Source organism: Dromiciops gliroides, chromosome 2, assembly GCF_019393635.1.
Source record: "Dromiciops gliroides isolate mDroGli1 chromosome 2, mDroGli1.pri, whole genome shotgun sequence".
In the NCBI taxonomy this organism is placed as follows: domain Eukaryota; kingdom Metazoa; phylum Chordata; class Mammalia; order Microbiotheria; family Microbiotheriidae; genus Dromiciops; species Dromiciops gliroides.
This window is the reverse complement of record NC_057862.1, coordinates 475317351-475337995: the sequence shown is the minus strand read 5'-3', so window position 1 is coordinate 475337995 and position 20645 is coordinate 475317351. Positions and strand designations below refer to the sequence as shown.

The window sequence follows — 20645 nt, the reverse complement described above, 5'->3', positions numbered from 1 at the left end:
GTAGTAGAAAGAAAGACTCATAGGGATTATTGAACTAGGACTGGAAGGGACCTCATAGACCATCTAAGTCCAGCTCCATCATTTTTTAGAAGAGGCTAAAGCCTAGGAAGGTTGAATGACTTGTCAAAGGTCAGTGGTAGTAAAAATGAAGGTAGAAAAACTCAGGTCCTCTGACTCCTGAGTCAGTGCTTTCCCACATTATAGAACACTGCCTCCTCTCAATGCTGCGCCCATGAAACTCTTCATTCAACCCTGGTGGCTCTCCCCTCCCCCCAAACCTAATGTGGCAAGCCAAGACACACTGGAAAGTAAACAATGGTGAGACAATACAGGACAAAACATACTTTATTTTAACAGCAAACATACAGAGTGCTGCAGGCAAAACATGCCACTATGAATTTGTCAAAAAATCAATATGCAAATAAGCCAAGGGGTTTCCTTGGTGAAGGAAAGATCATTTATTTTTTTTGGTGCATCTTAATTCAATTACAATATTGTCTCTAGTTAACAGGAGACATTTATCTAACCAAGAACTTAGAGATCAGATAAGAAAGAACACAGTCCTAACCAAGCCTAGCAGATGTCTTCAATGTCTAGCAGGCAGAGATGGCTGCTAAAGATTGAAGGTTTGACCAGGTCAGAGTCTTCTTTCTAATCAGAGAGATCTAAAAATGCCATGGATATGTGTGGATGGTGCACTCAAATAAGTTATTTTTAATGGCATCTATTTGACCAGCGGAAAATACTGGAGTGTCTAGAAAGAATAAGGGTCGATATTTCAAGTATAACTGCAAATTTCACGTGAACTCTCGAATGTCAGGAAACGTGGACAAACACCCTGAGTCAAACTTCAAGTCCCTCCTTACAGAGGGACTAAATTACAGTTTTGATTTCAATAGCTGAATTCTTGAATCTATTTGTCTGGCCCAAGTATCAGGATGTAAAGGCCTGTCAGAAAGAACATGCACACATGAGGTATGCACCAAACCCCTGTGTGACACAGTACTGGAAGACAGGCTGTTTTGTTGTCTCCCTTTCTTTTAAACAGATGCAAATTATATGCTTTCTGCATCAATGCACACTGACATTCTGCTCAAATGTTTTTTCCCCCCTAACTACAACATTGTGGGTTTAAAAATAGAATATTTTAGTTTAAACAGATTGCAGTAACCTCTTACATTTAGTGAATCTGGAATAGAGATGAAAAGAAAAACATTCACTACTGCAATCATTACTTATCAAATTAATATCATTTATACTTTTGATTGTTAAAGCAACACAGGACCAGAAACATCCAACTATTTCTTTATTTATATTATTATGCTTAAGTTACATGGAAAAAAGGACAACCAAGCAGTTCTGCCCCATTTCTGAAAAGTTTCCAATCAACACCAAGTATGTGGTGACAAGTAACTAGCAATGGTGACACCTTTGGGCCAAGACTGACAAGGAAGAATGGGCTCTGTGCTACTGTTCAACCCCCACAAGAATATGGCACAATGGCCAGCACGAGCCACACTAACACTGAACCTTTAGCGCTGGTCACAAATTCGGATCTCTTATCTGAAGCTAGCAAATCAGTTGAAATAACTGGGTTTTAAAAAAAAAAATTAAAATTAAGTCCCCCAAAGCTTAAAAACCATACTTGACTTCTATTTTACCTCCAAAGTTCACACTAAAAAACACTGATTTCACTCTATTAGCCCAGATTTGTTTTCCCTTTCAACCCACCATATAGCTGCAGATACGCTATTCAGCTCAAAGATGTAAAACATAAGAGAAAAGGAAAAAAAAGTAACGGCATCTGCATAATACTCCCTCTACACACAGCTGTTGGATGGAAAATATAAAGTTAAAAAAAAAGAAAGGTTCCACCTCCAATTCTCTCCACTTCTTGTTCCACAGTTCATGAATCCGACTCTGATGCTAAGGTGACAGTGTATGTAAGTAGATTTTTTTTTTCTGTTTCAGTGAAGGAGACCTGGGAAAAGACAGCAAACTTCTTCTCTTCAAGAGTTATCAGAGGGCACATGCTCTTCAAAGCCCTCGCTTTCTCGGACAAGAGCCCGCTCCAGAATCACTCGGCCTTCCTTATAACGCTGGCTGTCTTCAGTGGCAAACTCATAGATCCAGCCGAGTTTGCTGTTGCAGTTTTTGCAGCTCACATCTCGAACCATGTGGCGTCCAGTGAGCATAACCCGATCCTGAACTTCACTGTACTGAAGGTTAACTACCTAAGGAAGAAAATTATTTCAAAGAAATAGGCATCATTTGTTGCCAAGCCCAGAACTGCTACAATGGGTAGCACTTACATGCCAATATACCAAATTTTCTGACTGATGTGAGGTAGCACAAAGTACTGGTTATATAGAGACATAAATGACAAGACTTAGAGAATTAAGAGCTTCTTGACATGCAAGTTTTTTTTGTTTTGGTTTTTTGGGTTTTTTTGCAGGGCAATGGGGGTTAAGTGACTTGCCCAGGGTCACACAGCTAGTAAATGTCAAATGTCTGAGGCCGGATTTGAACTCAGGTCCTCCTGACTCCAGGGATGGTGCTTTATCCACTGCGCCACCTAGCTGCCCCTGGCATGCAAGTTTATTAATGAGAAAACTCTATAACTAATGGGGAGGGGAGGCAGCAGGACTGTCCATAAATTTGACTGTAAATACTGTATAGGAAGAGATGAAATAGCATTCATATGACCACCCAGTAAATAGAAACATCTTTTTTTCCCTTGGTTTTGGTCTAGACCTGTGATTTCATCATTAAAGGGCACTTACAAATGTGGGGAACTCACTCCATTGCTATAGATTCTCAAAGTTACAACTAGTATGGATTAGGAGCAGAATGTAATCCCAGGCTTTCCAGACTTCAAAGCTGTTTCTTCCTCTATCAACTATAACACAAGACTTTTCATTATCCTAAATGATCAACCAAAAAAACATTTGTTAAGTATCTATGTACCAAAAAATGAACAAGTTTCTGGCCTTAAGGAGTTTATATTCTCTGTCTGTCTCTGTCTCTATATAAAGATAAATACAAGGTAGTGGGGAAGGAAGGACATTAAGAACGGTCTCACATAGGAGGTGCTGCTGTCTGAGTTGAATTTTCATGGAAGCTTCAGTCCTTTTTCAGTCATGTCCACTTTGTGATCTCATTTGGGGTTTTCTTGGCAAAGAAACTAGGGCGTTTTGCCATTTCCTTCTCCAGCTTATTTTACTGATGAGGAACTGAGGCAAATAGGGTTAAGTGACTTAAACAAGGTCACACAGCTCGTAAATGCCTGAGGCTGGATATGGACTTGGGTCTTCTTGACTTCAGACCATATACTTTATCCACTGCACCACCTCACTCCCCTATTTTGATGGAAGCTACAGACTCTAAGAAACAGACGATGAGAGAAAGAGAGAGCATTCCGGGCATGGAATATGTCAATATTATTGTTCAATAATCCTGCTGCTACAGGTGAGTGATACAAGTGCCTGTATATGAGAATATAGTAAATCTGCATCATGCCAAAATATTTCAGTTTTATATAACTGTTTTTCCTGTCTTTTTCCTAGGCTACAAAGGTTAATGCCATAAAATATAATCAGCAGTCTATTATTGGGTCACCACCCGCATGAACTTACAGCTAACTGTAAAGCTGAATCAAAATGAGCTAGAGATATTTAGACCAGGAAAGAAAAGGCTGGGGATAAAGGGATATGACTGTTGTCTTCAATTCTTAGGAGGGCTGGTCATGTGGTTGAAGGATTAGATAGGCAACTCAATCCCAAAGGGTGAAAGTTGCACAGAGTAAGATATAGGTTCAACAGTCAGAAACTCTCTAGCAATAAGAGCTACCCAAAAGTGGAATGAGGGGCCTCATGGACAGTAAATTCCCAGTCAGTAGAGGTGTTCTAGAGGAGGCTTTATATTTATTTGTTGCAAATATTCTTCAGGTAGAGATTTGACTATATGGATTCTGGGGTCACTTCCAACTCTAAGTCTATATAATTTTAAGTACAAATTTTTTAACACATAAGAATTCTCTAACAAGAAGCTCTAAATATTAATGAAACAGAATGGGAATTCTTATTAGCTCCCACTGATCTAAAATTGGACAGATCAGTGACAGAGTTTAAATTATAGGTCAAGTGGGCTTCTTTACCCTTAGTTACAAAATAAAAGGAAATGAAAAGATAATCTCTTCCTTACTTTTGTTGGCCCATTTACAATGGCTCCTTCAATGACAATTAAGAGCCTAATCCCAATCAATTGTTCATTTTGGTTTCTGAAACAGATTTGTGTTTAGTTCATATTTTTAAAAGGGAGATTCCATTATAGACATGCAATAGTATGGTACAGGGCAGGAGAGACAAACCATTTATGCATTTTTATGGTTCAAAATCTGATCCTTGGTGCTAAATTATAGTGGAAACAACACTAGATTTAAAAAAAATTTTTTTTTTGCAGGGCAATGGGGGTTAAGTGACTTGTCCAGGGCCACATAGCTAGTAAGTGTCAAGTGTCTGAGGTTGGATTTGAACTCAGGTCCCCCTGAATCCAAGGCCGGTGCTTTATCCACTGCATCACCTAGCTGCCCCCTCAGCACTAGATTTTTAGTCAAAATATCGGGCTGAAATTCTGTCACTGCTCAAGTCTCTGGCCTCAGTTTCTTCATCTATAAAATGAAGGGGATGGATTAGATGAGATTTAAAGTCACTTCCAATTCTAAGTCCTATGATAAAAGTTATAGCCACCTTTCTATGGGAACTGTTCATTGTCTATGTGAGACCAGCACTCTATAGATGACTTTTTTTTGTGGTTGTGATATGAGATTAGCTCCCATCCAGGTATCAATCATTTCAAAGGGATCTAACAAAGTTGATTTTATTTCAAAGCTTTTCCTATAACTTATAGGTTTTCAAATCATAACTATTTAAGGCAATTAAGCATAAATGACCAGTGTTGCACAGTGCAGAGGGTACTGGACTTGAAGCCAGGAAGACCTCTGTTCACATCTTCCCCTCAGGCATTCACTAACTATAAGTCACTTAATTTCTCTGGGCTGTCACCAAACCACCCTGTGCCTTAATTTCCTCACTGAGAAAACTGAAAGGATTGGTCACAATGACCTATGACCTGTAAAGTTCTTCCCTGCTTTAAATCTATGATCCAATTGAACTAGAAGCCAAAAGAATATAAAAAAGAAAAACCTTTCCTATGATCTTCAATACAGGAATACGGAGCCAAGTCAGGCACTTTCAAATCTAGTTCCATGTGACATAAGAGAATTTGAATTTCCAGAAAATAAACATACGTGTGGTTTTTTACCCACCTTGTTGAAAAGAAAAGCTCTTCCAGTAGCTCCTGTGAAGCGAGTAGAGATGAGTTCTGAGCGGTTGGTCAAGATAGTATCACAGTTTGCACAGGAAAACAGCCGAGTCCCACCAATATGATCAAGGAAAATTCTGCCCATTTTTATCTGTTGTTTATTCCAAGCTCTAAAAACCTAAGAGTAAAAAGAAGAGATGTTACAACCATCAAAAAACATTTATGAGGCACCTACTCTGCTAGAAGCAATGTAGTTATTTCTAACATAGCCCTTAATATCTAAAGATAAAGAATACCCACTGAACAGAAGAAAAGCAAAGACCATGTATATATAATTAAATATAGCATTTTAGTGGCAAAAAAATGATGGAAACAAATATTGTTTGATGTCCAGGCAATGCAGGTAGTGGATAGGGCAGGAGGATTATTACTTATCACCTTTAATCTGGAAAAGATAAGATATAGAGGTGGGATTTCTTTGTTCTCCTATAAAGAGCAAACTAAAAAGTAAGGCGACCAGAGTTCAAATGTTAAACTTTACTACTTAAATAGCTGTGTAACCTTCAAGCAAGGTATTAACCTTCATCTCAGTTTCTACATCTCTAAAATGGGGATGACACACTATCAACATCCTATAGGAGTTATGAGGATCAAGTACGATAATGGGTTAAAAAAAGAGTGCTCTGATAAGTAAAAACTTACTTATATAGTACTTTATAGTTACCTTGCAAAGCAGATGATACCAACAGAATAGATGAGGGAAAGATTACAGAAAGAGGGGAAATTTTAGGAATATAGTTCGGAGAAGGTGTGCCTAAGACAATAACATTATCTACAACTCTCCAGGTACTAAGATAAATGCTTTAGAAGTATCTCATTTGAGCCTCACAACAGCTCCTGGAGGTATGTAGTTACAGTTAAAGCAATAACTTGCTTAGGGTCACATAGCTAGTGTCTGAGGTCACAAGTGGAATCAGGTCTTCTGTTTCCAGGCCCAACAGTCTCTCCACTGAGACAAGAGAAATAATGTAACCAGGGTATAGTTCAAAGATCATGAATTTGAACTACACAGTAACACAAATTCATTGTATTGCCTTAAGGGCAAACCCAACAGGTCACTGACAAGGAGTTTATATTTTAATGGTAAAGATAAAAGCTGAGGAGGGGGTCAAATATACTCCCTAACAAAGTAAGAACTCATTCTTACTTAATAATTCTATTCATATATAAGGCTTTGGAAAAGTCCAAGTTTCTCAAAAGTAAATGCACAAAACTAGGACATTCATTTTACTTAATGTTCCAGGTGAGAAGAATATATACAGCTATTTTCATATTTCTGAATATTCAAATATAGTTAAAGAAAAACTAGTCTTCACTTAGAAAATATGTGAAAGCAACCTCTAAGCAAACCTTTATTATTTAAAAAAGAAATACATGAAATTTTAAATGTTGAGGGCATTCCAATAATGTCTAGAATCTTAGGTTGAGAAAAAATTTGCTGTCAAATTAAAACTTGGGAAAATTACACTGGAAAAGAAAAAATTCTGTCCTATCTGGACCCAGTAATTCTCTTTAAACACTATGCACACATGGAACAAAACAGATGTTAACTCTTTTAAAACCAACACTGTATAATCTATTATAATGTCTGGGCAACCATGATGTGCATTAAGTGCAGTTATGATTATAGCCTGTAAGTACTACAAGGAGAAAACTGCACTAATAACAATTTTAATTCTATAACTGGAATTCATACTCAAAATATATATGGTATTTTATGGATAAGAAAGTCAGTGAGTGAAAGAATAGGTCACCTTCTTTCTGAATTCCACTTTTCCTAATAAAGGATGAATGAAAACTTTGATATTGATGGATATGTCATCTCAGAAGCATGGGCACTTTCTCTAATGGTACAGATTACAAACCATCCATACCTTTTCAGCCTTTGTTACTCTCATCTTTGTTCTCCCCATAAATCTTCCATAGGGAGTTCTCTCAAAGTGTCAGGGATTGTCCTTTAGATCTCCTGATACTGAATAAACCCTGGTAGAGTATACAAGCTATCACTTATTAGCCCTGCTATAAGACCCACCTTGTCCTCCGCCCATATCTAATATGCTTTACAGCAGTTCCCTTGCATAATTCATTGGTGATATATTGCAACCTTTTCACATTCAATAATTCACCTTACCAAGTAGTCTTACTTCTAAGACTGAGATACTCCATGCCTCATAGTCATACAAAGCCAGCCCTCTAGTTAAAGGAGAGGTCTGAGGTCATTAAAGACACTATACAATTTTCCAAAGACAATACTTGTTCTCTTCCTAGTCAATTCTAGGAATCTTGTCTGATTTTAATTTAAGTACAAGAGACACCCTTGCTGAAGGAGAGTCTTTAAGGCAGGTTATCAAAACAAAGCTTTTTATTTTATCAAATAATAAGCAATAGTGGGATCTTTATTTACTGCATCCTTTAGTTAACTGTATAACTAAGACTTCTGTTGTACTCAGATTTTATATAAATAGGAAAGTAGACACATATCTCAATTCTTAGCTGGCCTCAACTTTGTGTCACTTTTTTTTTTTAAGTGAGGCAATTGGGGTTAAGTGACTTGCCCAAGGTCACACAGCTAGTAAGTGTTAAGTAGCTGAGGCTGGATTTGAACTCAGGTACTCCTGACTCCAGGGCCGGTGCTCTATCCACTGCACCACCTAGCTGCCCCTGTGTCACTTTCAATAGAGGTGTGCTCTATGTCTGTTTAGTTTGTCTACTCTTCCTTCCCATATTTTACTTCCCTTAGTGTTATGACTCTTACTTCATGGAAGAAGTCAGATTATGACACTAGGGTCTACACTGGGAGGGCTCTGCTACTATCGGCTAAGACAGTGTGTTATATAATTTCCAACCAGAGGATAAAATATATCACTAATACCTCTTATTCCTTTACTTGGATTTATAAGAATTTCTCTAAGAAACAATTTTTCATTAGTCTATGGCTTTGTCCTACCTGCCCGTTTTTTTGGCCTTCACATTAAAGAGAAACCATCCCTTATTTTGCAACAAATTTGTTGAACACAACAAATTTAATACTCAAAAGATTACACTTTCCTATTAAAAAGATGCAACTCCAGGAATTCCCATATACAACATAAATGTCTCAAACAGAGCATATAATCTTTTCACTTAATTAGAACTGCATTAACACTGTTGTCTGGAACAAGAGAAAGATCAATATTATATGCCATTACAGTAAACAAAAGTGCTACATATTGGGAATACCATTTAACTCTTAAGATAAATCAGTATTATAACAAAGTACTTTATAATGGAGTTTTACATGGTGCCTCAATATAGTAAGCTCTCAAATAGTTAATTATTTATAGAAAGCATTATCAAGGTTTTGAGAATATTAAAGAAAAATTTATTCAAGGACCTGTATAAAATTAAATCTGTGCCATTTCAATTTGGAATTATGCAAATAAAGTGACTAAAATGATCATACCCTTAGACAAAGATTTTATTTTTAGGCATATATTTCAAAGAGGTTACTAACCCCAAAAAAGGGGTGGGGAGCGGGTTTTCCCAACATATCACCAACATATTTACATTTTGTGATGGTAAGGAACTGGAAACAAAAGTGATGCCCATGAACCGAGGAATGGCTAAACAAATTGTGGTACATGAATTTAATGGAATATACTTGTGCTTGATAACCATGAGCATGAGGAATACAAAGAAACATGGAAAAACTTAAAATGAACTGAGTGAAAGTGAAATAAGCAGGGCCAGGGAAACAATACACACAATGACCAAAACAAGGAAAATGGAAAGAAATAACAGTGCAATAAAACTGAATCTGAATACTGCAAAACTGGAAAGAACAAGCTTGGCTCCAAAGAAGAGAAGTGAAGAATACCTCCCCTGTTCTGTGCCTTTTCACAGGTTGAATCTCCTCGGGTATAAGACACTGTTTATGATTAGATTTTCTCAATGTGTTGCCCAATTTTAATACATTTTTTAAAAAAACTTCCTTTTTCTTTAAAAAACATTTCTATAACATAAGAAATGGATCTTTAGGAGGAGGAGGGATAAAAGAGGAAATCCAGGTGATGTAAAATAACAAAGGATATCAAAAAAGATGTATTTTTTTAAAATGTACCTTTTCTCTCTCTTCATACTCTATAATTCTTGCTTTCCTCCTATATCACTTTTCTATTCTCATAAAATATTTATAAAATCAGAAACGAGATTTCCTAGGAAGAAAATGTTGCCTTTGACATAATATGACAGCAGACTGGATGGTGATTCAACTACAGATTTAAACAAATGACAGACATTATTAGTAAAGAATTTAAAAAATACATAATCTAGACTAACAAACAGCAGCAATGTCAGATCATCTTGACATAGCTACACATATTAAAGTTTATGAGCTATCAAGATATTACCATACACTTACTGACTACTTTTGTACAAAACATTATTCTAAGCACAATGGATAGATGAGTGTAAGGATCACTCCTCTCAAGTAATTTACAAATCGAGTTGGAGAGCTAGCACATCTATATAAGAACACAAAGGAATTATTTGCTAAGTGCCAAACGAGTAATACTGACTACTAGTCCCCAGCTACCCAGGGTACTCTTATTTATTAAAGGGCTCTAAAAATCCATGCTTGTACCCAAGTTGTCTTTTTGATCCTTATTTGGCTCCAAAAAAAATGATGCTTAAATGGGTTTTATATATATATATTATATATATATATATATATTTTTTTTTAATGCTGTTGGCATTAGTACAAATTTTCAACTCTTACTTGAATTCTGTAGCTTTTTGTCATCTATTTTCCTAATCAACAGAACATTTCAACTGCTGTTGTGTGTTTGTGTTGGGGGTGAGGGGAGTGACCAAGAAATTTTGATGTTAAATGGGATTCCATAAACCAAAGACTGGGAACCAATGACATAGATATTTAGTACTACATGAAAGTAAAGAAGGGAAAGATAATTATGAATTATGGTGATTTTTCACCATTGGGGATAGTAAGACACACTAAGTCTTTGGCTTAGCCTAAAAGGCTAGAACTTCTAAGCAGAGAGTATGAGGAAAGGCATTGCAGACAGAGTTAAGAATGTGAGCAATGGCTGCGGAATGGGTAGGAAGATGAATCACACATTAAGAGAAACACATATGAATGTCAAGAAGGAAATAAGGTTGGATGGAAAGATAAGAGTCATATTGCAGAAGGCCTTAAAAACAGGTTATAGTGGGGCAGCTAGGTGGCACAGTGGATAGAGCACCGGCCCTGGAGTCAGGAGTACCTGAGTTCAAATCTGGCCTCAGATACTTGACACTTACTAGCTGTGTGACCTGGGCAAGTCACTTAACCCCAACTGCCTCACCAAAAAAAAAAAAAAACAACTAAACTAAACTAAAAATAAATTAAAAAAAAAACAGGTTAAAGAGCTTAGACTTTATTGTCTAGGCAAGGGGACAAAGAAACAAGGGAAGCAATACATGTAAAATGGTATTTTAGAAAGATGAATCTGCTACCATGTACAGGACGAACTGGTAATTAAAGAAATAGGCAGCAGGGAACCAGTTATAAAACTATTGCAATTGTCAAGGAGAGATGAGTTGGGTGTCATTTGGGATGGATGAGGAAAAAAAATCAACAGGGCTTGGTAATTGGATGAAACAAAAAGAGTCAAAAACGACTCCAAGCATGAGAGTTTAAAATAATAATGGCACTACTGATGGAAATAGGGAAATCCATTGGAGAGCTTTTCTTAAGTTTAAGTTTGGTTTTGGACATGAGTTTGAAGTGATGGTGAGATAGTGAAATGGAAATGTTCAACATGGGTGGTTAGAGATGTCACGCTAAAGGTAAAGACAACAGTCATTCAAAGGAGCAGGTTGCTCAAATTTATGTACAATCTATAGCTTATCAATTTCCAAATATCAACTTGAATAATGATAATCTTTAAAGTTCCTTCCAGCTCTAAACTTATGATCCCACAGTAGAAGAGAAGCGAATTACGATTATTAAATCAGTCATTCTCAACACGTGGACTATTAAGATTCAGAAACTAATCTTGTAAAGAATTGATTAACTACCTACTATTTGTTAGGCAGAGACTATGTCACATAGCAGACTGTTGGCCTTGAGACCAAGACTCATGTTCAAGTCCTGCTTCTAACATAAGTGCTGTAGGAAACTCTTTAAGGCTTTAGTTGCAGAAAGATGCTTACCTCCACTAGTAGACAGAGTTTCCTCACCCTATAATTCCCTATGCCAATAAAGTCAAAGGTATAGCCTCTATCCCTCACCTATGCGCCAAGCACTGGAGACACAAAAACAAAAGTGAAATATCCCTTGTTCCCAAGAACCTTACAATTCTATCAAGAAGATACTGGTGGCATATGTCTATAATTAATGCAAAAGAAATACAAAGTATTTAGGGAGGGAAAGCACTAACACTTTGGCAAGGGGGAAATCAGGAAAGACTTTGTGTAGAAGGTAGTGCTTGAACTAAGTCTTAGAAGAAGAGATTCTATGAGTTGGAGGGAAGGAATACATTCCAATTCTTGGGGGGGGGTCACCCAATGTAGGAACACTGAGGAAAGATGGAGTGCCATGTGAGGAAAAGAGAGAAGGCAAGTTTGACTGCACAATAAAGTCCAGAAGGAGAATAATGTATAAAGAGGCTGGAAAGATAGGTAGAAGGGTTAATGGGGATGTAAATGTCAAGTATAGAAGACCTTGCTAAAAGGTGATCCCATCCTCTCAAGATTTTTGCAATCCTGATCCTATCTTTTGTCTTCCTTTAAAATAAGGGACAAGTAATTTATCATGGAATAAATCCTGCTTCCTGAATTGTGTTCTTGTTGTAAACAGTAATGTGTAGAAAAGATGTTTATTTCCTGCCCCTCCCCATGATTGACTGATAAAAACAAAACAAAACAAAACACAAAACTTGGTGACTAGGGTCAAGTGAACCACAAAACATGTTATAGGTATACAGAGCAAGTATGCCAGATTGTGAGGGATGGGGTTGGAAAGTTTCAAGTTCCAGGGTTACACAGGTGGTGGGTAGGTACAGCCACCAAGATGTGTAATGTAGGTCTCTCATTTCCAGGCCTTTTAAATGACTAACCACCTACAAAATATAGAATGAAACAATGAGAGGTATACTGCAGGAGATAAAAAGGGAGAATGGGGAAAGAAATTGATCTTCTAGTTTTGGGTAGCTTCTAGGTTAGAGAACCCCAAAGCCGAAGAAACTGCCTAGAACTCAGGTAACTTGCCCTCCTCCAGACCTTGCAGACATTTATTCAATAGACACTGGATCTGGCCCAGTTAAGGATGAAAGGGACAGGAACTAGGGTTAGAAGTAGGGCAGGAAGCAGGCAAAGTGGGTCTCAAATTCAGCTAAGGCCAGTCCTGTCTGCTTCATTCTCTTCATTCCTCCCCCAACTCAGAGCAGGGACTGAAGCAGAGTTAAAGAAAAGTTTCCAGTATCAGAGATCAGAGTTGCCATCCAGCCCTGGGAGGTAGACTTACCAAAGAGGGAAGACTTAGAAGCAAACGGCAAGGGAATATAAGGAAAAAGTTAAAAACCACCAAGCATTTCAATTAAAAACTCAGGGCACAAGAAGATAAACAGAAAGGATACTAAAATTAGAAGGATGACTAATAAAAAAGTATAAATATCTCTAAATAAATATTATAAGACAAAGCATATTGAACCAATGCCTGATAAAACACAGAACCCTGTGGATTTCCAAGAGGGCATGGAAGCACAAAAGGATGTTCTAGAATGGTGCAAAAGAGAAAAGAAAACCACAAAAGAGTAAAGTTAGAAGGGAATAAATGTTAGAATTTATTGCCTGCCCAGCAGAAATAATGAGCAGAGTAGAAAACCTCAAATCCACATTTCAAATAAGCATCAAGAAGAGAACAAGAGTCTTAGAGTACAAATATACTGAAATGAAATACAACCTGGAAAATGAGAAGCAAAGGCAACAATACTAAAAGAACACAAGGGTTTGCACACAAGAAAAATAAAATAATTCTCTGAAAATAACTACTAGGAAAACTGGAACGCAGGCCGGCAAAAATTAGTTAATTTCTACAATCATTATGGAAAGAAATTTGTAATCATGAAAATTGACTAAAATAACCATACTCTTTGATTCAGAGATTCTACTTTTAGTCATACTCCACGAAGGTTAATGACAAAAAGAAAGGCTCCATAAACACTAAAATATTTAGGGCAGCATTTTTTTTAGCAGTAAAGAACTGGAAACAAAGTCGATGCCTATCAACTGAGGAATGGCTACACAATATACATTAATGCAATAAATTACTGTGCTTTAAGAAGTGACTAACATAATGCAGGAGAAGCATGCAAAGACTTATAGGCAGTGATGCAACATGAAATAAGCAGAACCAAGAAAATAATATACAGAAAGACAACAAACTGAATGAAAAAGACTAACATGACTAAAAATTTGAAACTGAATGTTGTAAAATTAATGACTAAGCTTGACCCTAATGCAGAGATATGAGATCTTCCCTTGATCCCTTTGTAGATGTGAGAGATCATAGGTATAACACAGCATATAAAGTCAGATTTGTCATGTAGATTAAGATTGTTTTTAAAAATGTCATCCTGTTATTTTTTTTTTTAATTCTTTGTTACAATGATGGCTTCTGACAGAGGGAGAGAAGGACGTACAGGGGGAAGTATAAGTGATGTAAAGACAAGAGATTAAAAATATGATTTTAAATACACACACACACACACACACGCACGCACACACACTTTGGAAGAGAAACTTGTCTCCCCCAAATCTTCTCATGACAGCAGATCCTGCATCTCTTTGGCTGATCTGGCAATCCTGGGACAAAAACAAACTAGACCCATTTTAACTTTTCAACTACTCACATGAAAATCGTTAATTATATTGTAGTAAGTCGGTCCAAGGCAACAGTACACCTAAAAGGAGGTCTTATTCACTGGAAAACCATGCATTTTGCAATGAAACAAGGCTGAAAGGGGTTCATTCTGAAAGTTTGTATTAGGTGATCCAGGTTTTAAACAGATACAATATAGGCAGCTCAGTTTTAAACCTCTCATTCATTTGCTGAAAGACTTAATTAGTTCTGGTTTATAGTCATAAAATTGTATTTTGGTCTTTTATTCAGTAAATCTGGAAAGAATTAAGTCAATTCAGGTTTGTGTTTGTTCCTGATCTGGTCCAAACAAATGTGGGGAAAAGCCAGATTTGAGGCCTGGTCACTAAAGAGGCCTTTGAAATGCAATCAAATTACTACATTTCACTTTCAGATGGTTTTCCTTAGCAAAATTCTTGGGTTGGTTTTTAAAAATATGTTTATGGAGATATTAATAACCAAAATAAGATTTACCCATAAAGTCAGTTCTCAGAACAATGAAGTTATTTGTTCCCTTTAGTAAGAAATATTCATCCAACTTAGTTTTCAAAGGCTCAAGGAAACAGAACTTTCCTCGTACTCGTATTTTGTAATACTATGCCACTGTTATTTTCCTTTTATTAAGAGCTGAAAAATTGGAGACCAGAGCTTTATTTTTAAATAACTCCAATAATTTTTATTCTTTCCTGTGAAGGATCAGGTTTTTTTCCTAACAATCTCCAAACTTTTATTATGATGTAATTTTAACAATGCCAATGACATTTACAAAATACACTTATCTTAGTCAACACCAAAAAAGGAACTAATGGGGTAATTTAGTGAGTCAGCAAAATAATCAATTGGAGTTTGTAATCTCCAAGAAACACATTTCTGTAGTTATTTCATAATCACTCATGTCATGATGCATACTGCAGCAACACTTTGATAAGGAGCTTATTGGGAGAAAAAAATAAATAAATAAGTAAAAGTCTTTTAAGGTAAACCGGCCTATAATTCAGCTTGTTTGGCAGAACGAAGTGCAAAAGTATCAAGTTCATGGCAAAGTTAAGGTACAGACACTATGTGTATGCTCTGGAGGGGCCTCCAGGACTTCTCCAAATTTTATTTGCTAATGTAGCCACCTTCCCTTCCAACAAACGTGATTTAAATATTAAGTGTTGTGCAAATGAAAATAAAAACAAAAAACTTTTTGGTAGAGGATATTCAAGAGAACTTTATATACCTTTCCAGTCCTGGGTAGTAATGTTATTTACCTTTCATCACATAATTAGACACTGAAACAAACACAATACAATCATATAGGTAAACATCTAGTAAAGATTTATGTCATTATTCTCAAACTAGATTAGGAAGTACCATAGATTCAGTTTTACCTTTAATCTTTTTTTCTGATCATCTTAACAAAACCTTTGTTTTCTCATCTCCCATTATTCTTTGTCCCTTTTCACATAATAAATTTAAGGTCTACTAGTCTGTGATCTGTCATTTCATTGTATGAATATTCACTTCACAGATTTAATTCAACTCAAGCATTTAATAATTATTATTGTGTCAAGTGAGATCACATCACCTTCAAAATTAATATGTAATTTTTCAAAATCCCTGTGGAAAAAGAAAGCATCACACTGCTGTCAAACTGGTAATGAGCCTCTGGTGATGACTCTAAACAGGATCAAAATATTTTAAGTGGAACCACATTCATTTTACTATTTCTGATTTTAGCATATCACAGTGTACTAATTTTAAAATGTAGCTTAAGTGGACAAGAATTGCATAGGAAAAGAAGGTATGAAATTATGTCTGACATTGGTGGAGAGGCTACCCACACTAAGGAGATCCCAGATCCATATTTTAAAAATTTCATTACACTGCTCCCCCACTCAATCATCACACAGAAACTGTATAATACTGTATCAATGGAAAGAACATTTCCTATTGCCAACAGAATGTAGGCTCATTGAGGACAATGACTGTTTCTCTTTTATTTTAAATCTCCAGCATCTAGCCAAATGCTTATATACAGTTGACAATAAATGCTTGAAAAAATGACCAAACATTGAACTTTGTATCAAAAGATGGTTCAAGTCTTGGTTTCAAAACTTAGGTTGTAGGATTATCAGCTGTGCCTACTACTGTAGACAAGTAATTTAATTTCACTTTAATTTAAACCTTACCCTTTTAATTTAGAAGGTGACAAATTTTTCTACCTAAGTCAACAGCTAAGTGCTTCCTGCAGAGAATAGGAAGCTACAAATGTTGCCTTAGAGTAGACATTCAAGCTGGGAAAGAAATCCAAGGCAGTAAAACAAAAATACTTACATTGAGGAATGTTAACATTAAATGCTCTAAAAGTTTAGAGAAGGCAGAGATAGACATGGACCAGAACATTAAGAAAGACTTTCAATGGCTTCTGTTTATAGAATAAAATCCTGACATAGTGTAACTGTGCCTGACTCAACCTATACAATCATCTACTCAAAAAAGAATCATTCCTAGTTCAGTCTCCTTATTAAGCACTTTAGACCTCTGCTTTTCCTAATCTTTCTCTAAAATCCCTTTTCTCTGGCCCGCCACCTAACCAAAACCATTCCCTCCTTCAGGGCCATTTAAATCTTATTTCCTCCAATAGTAGGAACTGTATAGTTTTATATAGAAATATGCTGGCTGAACAGTATAATGTAGAAGTTTTTGTTTTGTTTTTTTTTTGTCGGGGCAATGGGGATTAAGTGACTTGCCCAAGGTCACACAGCTAGTGTCAAGTGCCTGAGGCTGGCTTTGAACTCAGGTCTTTCTGAATCCAGGGCCAGTGCTTTATCCACTGTACCACCTAGCTGCCCCAGGTATAATGTAGAAGTAAAAAAAATATATGTTTATGTAGAGAGCTTTATTTATGTTGACATATATTTATGATATATACAATACACACACCCCCAGTGGTTATATCTAATAGTTACAGATGTATACCATGTAATGTATATAGATATATGATTTTATCTATAGCTATATCTACATAGATGTGTAGATGGATCGATCTAGATCTCTCAATATCTGTCTCTCTCCCTCCCTTCCTCCCTCCAATATACTTCCCAACCCAAAATATCATGGGATTTGGTTTGGAAAATGACCCATTTCTGGTCTGTTTTGTTCAAATATTACTATAACACTGCTAATTATGCAAAATTAGCAAATAACCTATTACTGAACACCGGGATTTTTTCGAGAGCAAGTCACCTCTTCAGACATAAAATGAAAACAATTCTTAATTGACCTTTTGTAAAAGAGGGCCTCATATTTAAAAGCTGACAAGTTTAAAGGTTTGAAAACTCTTAACCCAAGTGATCAAAATCTTCCTTACAAGGGAATTTAATGCAAATTTCATAATCGTAGTCTTAAATTTACTAATCTGCATATAAGGCAAATGACTAATTCCTATTATTGTCATCGCTTTGTTCTTCGTACAATTGTCCAGAATTATAGTGGAAAAGGACTGCAACATAAGCAAAAAATTGATTAGTATACCACAGGTACGCCCCCTACCAGTCTCTCCCAAAAAAGATTTTGTCACTTAAGCTGCCTATATTTGGCAGCCAGTTTGGCACCGGAGCAAGCGAGCAGCACGAACTGCGGCTATGCAAAGAGAACTGCTAGCGCCCTCCGCCGACTACAGAAGAAAGCCGGGCCTGGTGCTGCGGGATCAGACTCCATACAAAGAGACCTGGGAAACAGCTGATGGCAAGGCACGTGAGTAAACAGGAGCCAATCAAAACACGCCTGAGTAAGGCTTTGAGAACGAGGCTCTGGGACCTCCTACAGCACAACAAACACGGGCAGGAAACAGCTGAGCTAGGCTAGGGCAACACAGCGCAGACTTCAGAGGGGGAGGGGACGAGGGCAGAGCCGCAGGGGAAGCTGGGCTAGGTAGGCAGCCCAGAACAGTGAGGAACACACACAGCTGGGTCTCCAGCTAGCCCTGGAGTGACATCAACCGCCCCCAAACCTTCCATTAGGTCGAGACCAAACTTGCCTTCAGCCTGTTTATGGGGGTAGCCACAACTGTCCTCGTATCCTATGATAAAGCCCTAGTTACTAAAGTGAAATGGTGACCCTTGCGGTCACCCCACGCCGAGACACAGCATTTACCCCAGATGAGGTGGTTTGTTTTGTCTTTAAATGCAAGTGGTTGATAATATTGAAAGTTACAGTTCACAAGGAGGGCAAGGACCTCCAACTTAATTCTTCCTAAGACTGAACCCAAGGTCCTTTAGCTAGAGATGGCCAGCATCTCTACCTGTGTCCAGTGCTGAAATAGCAGTCAATGATACAGGCTAAGAAAACAGAAGAAAACAGACATTAACAAGGCATCAAAAGGGGAAAAAAAGTTGTTGCTGTGTCGTGTTGCAGTTCATACTGTTGTTTTGAGGAGGAAATGCCTGCTGGGGAGGGGGGAGCTTTAGGGGACCTATTCCACTAAAGTAAAAACAGACATCTAAGGAGGGGTTCTGATAGCTGTGAGGAGAGGTTGTTCTGGCTGTCACGGCTGGGTCTTGGGGGGCGCAGTGCGGGGCTGAGGGGCAGCCGAATCTACAGCTATTGGACCTTAAGGAAAGGTGGGGGGGGAGTGCGGTGCAGAGGCTGCGGGGTAATGGGAGACTGGGCAGCAGTGGAGCCCACGGGAGGGTGGAAGCAGGACTGAATTGGGGGCTCGAGTTCTGTAGAGAAGAAGGAGTTAAAGCTGTGTTGGAAGGTCGAGCTGTTTGTGAGTTGGGGGAGTCGGGGCTGAGTTGTAGATAGGGGGAGGAAATGCAGGTGAGTTGTGGCTTGGGACAGCGAAGTGGAGGATGAGTAATGGGGGAATGAGCTGGAGCGAGTTAGGGGAGTCCAGGCTGAGTTGTGGGTGGGCTGGAGGGAGGGGATCTGATTTGAACCGTGGCTGGAGGGGACGGGAGACGGGGGAGGGGGTCCGGGCTGAGCTGTGGCTGGGGGAGGGGCATCCAGGCTAAACTGTGGCTGGGGGAGGGGCGTCCAGACTGAGTTGTGGCTGAGGGAGGAGGGTCCAGGCTGAACTGTGGTTGGGAGGCGGGGAGGGGCCCCGGTGGTGGTGCGGGCCTCGCCCGGGCCCGTCTCGTCTCCGTCCCCGCAGTGCTCAGTCTGTCGCCGCCGCCGGCTCCTCCGCGGGCCTAGGAGTGCTTTCTTCCCCGGCTGCTCCTGCGGCAGCGGCCCCAGAGCCTGTGGGGAGGGGGCGGGGGAGGGGGGAAAGCGGGCGGCGGCCGCCGCCGCGCAGACCCCTGGAGGCAGTTCCTCCAGTTCGATCCCTGGCCCGAAGCCCTTCCACACCGCCAGGCCCAGCGAGTTTCCCCAGCTCTCGGCTCCGCCCTGGCCAGAGACCCAGACTTACCTCGAGCGGCCTGGCCGTAGGCTCGGTCCGCGGCGGCGGCGGAGGCGGCTGTTGCTTCCTCAGCTGAGGTAAAGCGCCTTGGCCGCTCCCCTCTTCTCGGTCTCAGTCGGGCCCCAGTCTTGGCCCCGCCTCCCAGTAGCCCGGTCTTGTGCGTCAATCACACAGCTTGGCCACGCCCCTTACCCGTCTGGTTCGCGGGTTGGCCCAGGTTTCCTACCCCCGTAGGCCACGCCCCTCCTTCGGGGCCCCGCCCCTTCCTTAACTACCCTCCCCCCACCCCCCACCCCTCCACCCCCCTGCAATGAGGCCCACCCCTCTTCTTGCTGTCCCTGGGCGAGCTAGTTCCTCGAGACTTGCTCCGCCCCTGACCCCCTTCTCCCCTACCATCATAACCAATCCCGACGGCCGGCTCCTCCCCTTCCTCCAGAACAGCCTATGTGGCGCTCTTCAGGAACCACCTACCTCCCAGCTGAGAGCAAACAACACAGCAGCCACGTGAGTCAGTTTCTTAAAGTGGAAGGCTCCTGTTGGTCTTGTGCAAGTAAGGTTTTAGCAGCTGTTGTTGCCACAGCTCCTTAGGTCCGGGCCAAGGCCTAGAGATTAGTCTAGGTGAGCATGGAGGAGTTTAGGGGAAGGAAATTCTTGTATTGGTTAGAGATAAAAGAAATTGAAGTTACTGTGATGACGAAAAAACATAACAAACAGCTGATGCCATTTGTCTGGACTTATCCTTTTGACCAAAGTTTGACCAAAGTTGAGAAAACTTCCTGGTTGGCTGGTTTGCCCTTTGTCACGTGCTTAATTTATTTGAGACTGCACCCGCATAATTGCAGGTCACAGTCTGCAAAATTATAAAGCAAACAGGTCACCCACACTCACGACGTATCCTGAGGAGGGAGTGACCCGGGGTTCGGAGCCATCAGTACTGTCAGGTATAAACTGGAATGACAATGTGCCCACTGGCGTTTC

At 39.2% G+C, this 20645-nt stretch overlaps 1 protein-coding gene across 1 annotated transcript; it reads right to left on the bottom strand.

The window, feature by feature from the left end:
• Positions 1–327: 327 nt before the first annotated feature.
• YPEL5 (yippee like 5) lies at positions 328–19890 on the bottom strand. Its single transcript, XM_043987079.1, has 3 exons — positions 19677–19890; positions 5327–5500; positions 328–2234 (listed from the first exon to the last, which is right to left on the bottom strand). The coding sequence occupies exons 2-3, from the start codon at positions 5465–5467 to the stop codon at positions 2010–2012; spliced, it is 366 nt and encodes a 121-aa protein (XP_043843014.1). The 5' UTR covers positions 5468–5500; positions 19677–19890; the 3' UTR covers positions 328–2009.
• Between the last annotated feature and the right edge of the window lie 755 nt (positions 19891–20645).

Coding starts and splice junctions, on each gene's coding strand:
- YPEL5 (XM_043987079.1), bottom strand. CDS start 5,467: ATGGGCAGAATTTTCCTTGATCATATTGGTGGGACTCGGCTGTTTTCC. Junction 2,235..5,326: donor GAGCTTTTCTTTTCAACAAG/GTGGGTAAAAAA, acceptor TTTCTTCCTTAG/GTAGTTAACCTTCAGTACAG.